Here is a 1,669-nt window from a genome sequence, read left to right on the forward strand (position 1 = left end):
GACACGACCTGTAATATTCTTTGTTATGCAGATGATACTGTCTTATACTTATATGAGTCTTCTTCTCTTATCTCTGCTGAACCTCAAACCTGAGCTGAATGTTAAGAAGTTGTCTTAGAAGAATAAAGTTCTCGCTGTTGAAGAGGAATAATTATGACTAGCTGAACCTCTGATAGTCTGTCCTCTGTGTCTGCAGGTGTTTTTCTGGCCTGTTGGACACCTTTCTTCGTCGTACATGTCACCAACGTGTTGTGCCAGTCGTGTGGCATCGGACCCACCCTCATCTCCATGGTAACGTGGCTCGGCTACGTCAACAGCGCCGTCAACCCGATCATCTACACCGCCTTCAACGCCGAGTTCAGGAACGTCTTCCACAAGCTGCTCTGCTGTCGGACATAAAACTGCTCTAAGCAAAGCGTCTCCACATGAGACTCTTTATGTACAAATAAACATGAAGAGCATCTCAATCTGCAGACCAATTGTTGTTATTATTTGGTCTCCAGTGGCAAATGTACTTTGATGAATGTTTTCTACATTTCATCCTGTAAAGTGTTGCCAACAGGAAGAAGGTTTCTGACCAATGCCTTAGTTTAGATCTCAGCTGGACTGAAACACTTTGACTTTCTCTTATTTTGTATGTCACTCTCTTATTTTGAAGGAGTTCTTCTTGAGTCTGACTGTATTGAAGTTTTACTCATTAAAGCAGAGGCATGAAACATGTGAACAAGTGTTGACTGACTTTAGTCATTTTTACAAAAGTGTTAAAAGTTTTTAAAAAATGTTTGTGACTAAAATGAGAGTTTGTGTTGAAGACAAACAAAATATTGTGGTAAAGTTTATAAAAGAGGAAAATCTTTCAGGTGAACGTGGTGAAATGTAGCTTAAAAAACGTAAGAAATGATTCTTTGTTTACTGACAGCGACTTTTCTTCAGTGTCTCCATCTTTGGACACAGTTAAGAGGTAAATGGTATATTGTATGTTTTACTGTACTACGTTTACTTGTACTGGTAACTTTGAGGATTAATGTTTTATATTGAGTATGCAACCAAATAAATTATTGTAGAAAATGTATTACATTTTGAATGAACTTAAAATCTTTTCTTCCGCGTGTTTGCTAGAATTTGTTTTTAATGAACAGATCTCCACAATATTCATAATATAGTAAGTTATTAGTATTCTTTCCAATACTGGTTAACTTATTAAAACCTAAAAAGATGTATGGATGTGTTTCCATCCACATGAAGCTCTAGTGTAACTTCAGCAGGAACACTTTACTCTTGTATGTGAAGGCTTATAGTTTATTTCTCAAACATCGAATCACTCCTCACGCATGCTCCATCATGATGTCATCGTTCAGGGCTGTCAATCATGATATCAGTTGTTTAGATCAGCTGCTCTCTTCTATCCAATAGCACAACGACACAATTTCATCGTTAGCCAATCATCTTGCTGCTGTCTCTTTTAAATATGATTGTCTCTCTACCTTCAGTACGTTAATGCTGCTGTTATGCACCCCATCACTGCCCAGTCTTCATCAGATTCATTATCTTCATCAACTCATCATTCTAGCATCCTCAGAGCATTCAGGAGCATTGAGGAGCATTGAGGAGCATTCAGGAGGATTGAGGAGCATTGAGGAGCATTCAGGAGCATTCAGGGGCATTGAGG

General features: G+C 38.4%; 1 protein-coding gene across 3 annotated transcripts in view; it reads left to right on the forward strand.

Annotated features, from left to right (window-relative positions):
- drd4-rs (dopamine receptor D4 related sequence) overlaps positions 1-736 on the forward strand; it is a 4,142-nt gene extending 3,406 nt beyond the window's left edge. For 2 of the 3 annotated variants that reach the window (XM_031841116.1, XM_031841115.1), the window contains one exon: positions 197-736. In XM_031841116.1, coding sequence (XP_031696976.1) covers positions 197-399 — 203 coding nt within the window. In that variant the 3' untranslated portion in view covers positions 400-736. The remainder of the gene's footprint in view (positions 1-196) is intronic. The other variant, XM_031841118.1, reaches the window with a different exon arrangement.
- The last annotated feature ends 933 nt before the right edge of the window (positions 737-1,669 follow it).

This window comes from Anarrhichthys ocellatus, unplaced genomic scaffold (genome assembly GCF_004355925.1).
Source record: "Anarrhichthys ocellatus isolate YVR2014 unplaced genomic scaffold, GSC_Weel_1.0 scaffold3840, whole genome shotgun sequence".
Lineage (NCBI taxonomy): Eukaryota > Metazoa > Chordata > Actinopteri > Perciformes > Anarhichadidae > Anarrhichthys > Anarrhichthys ocellatus.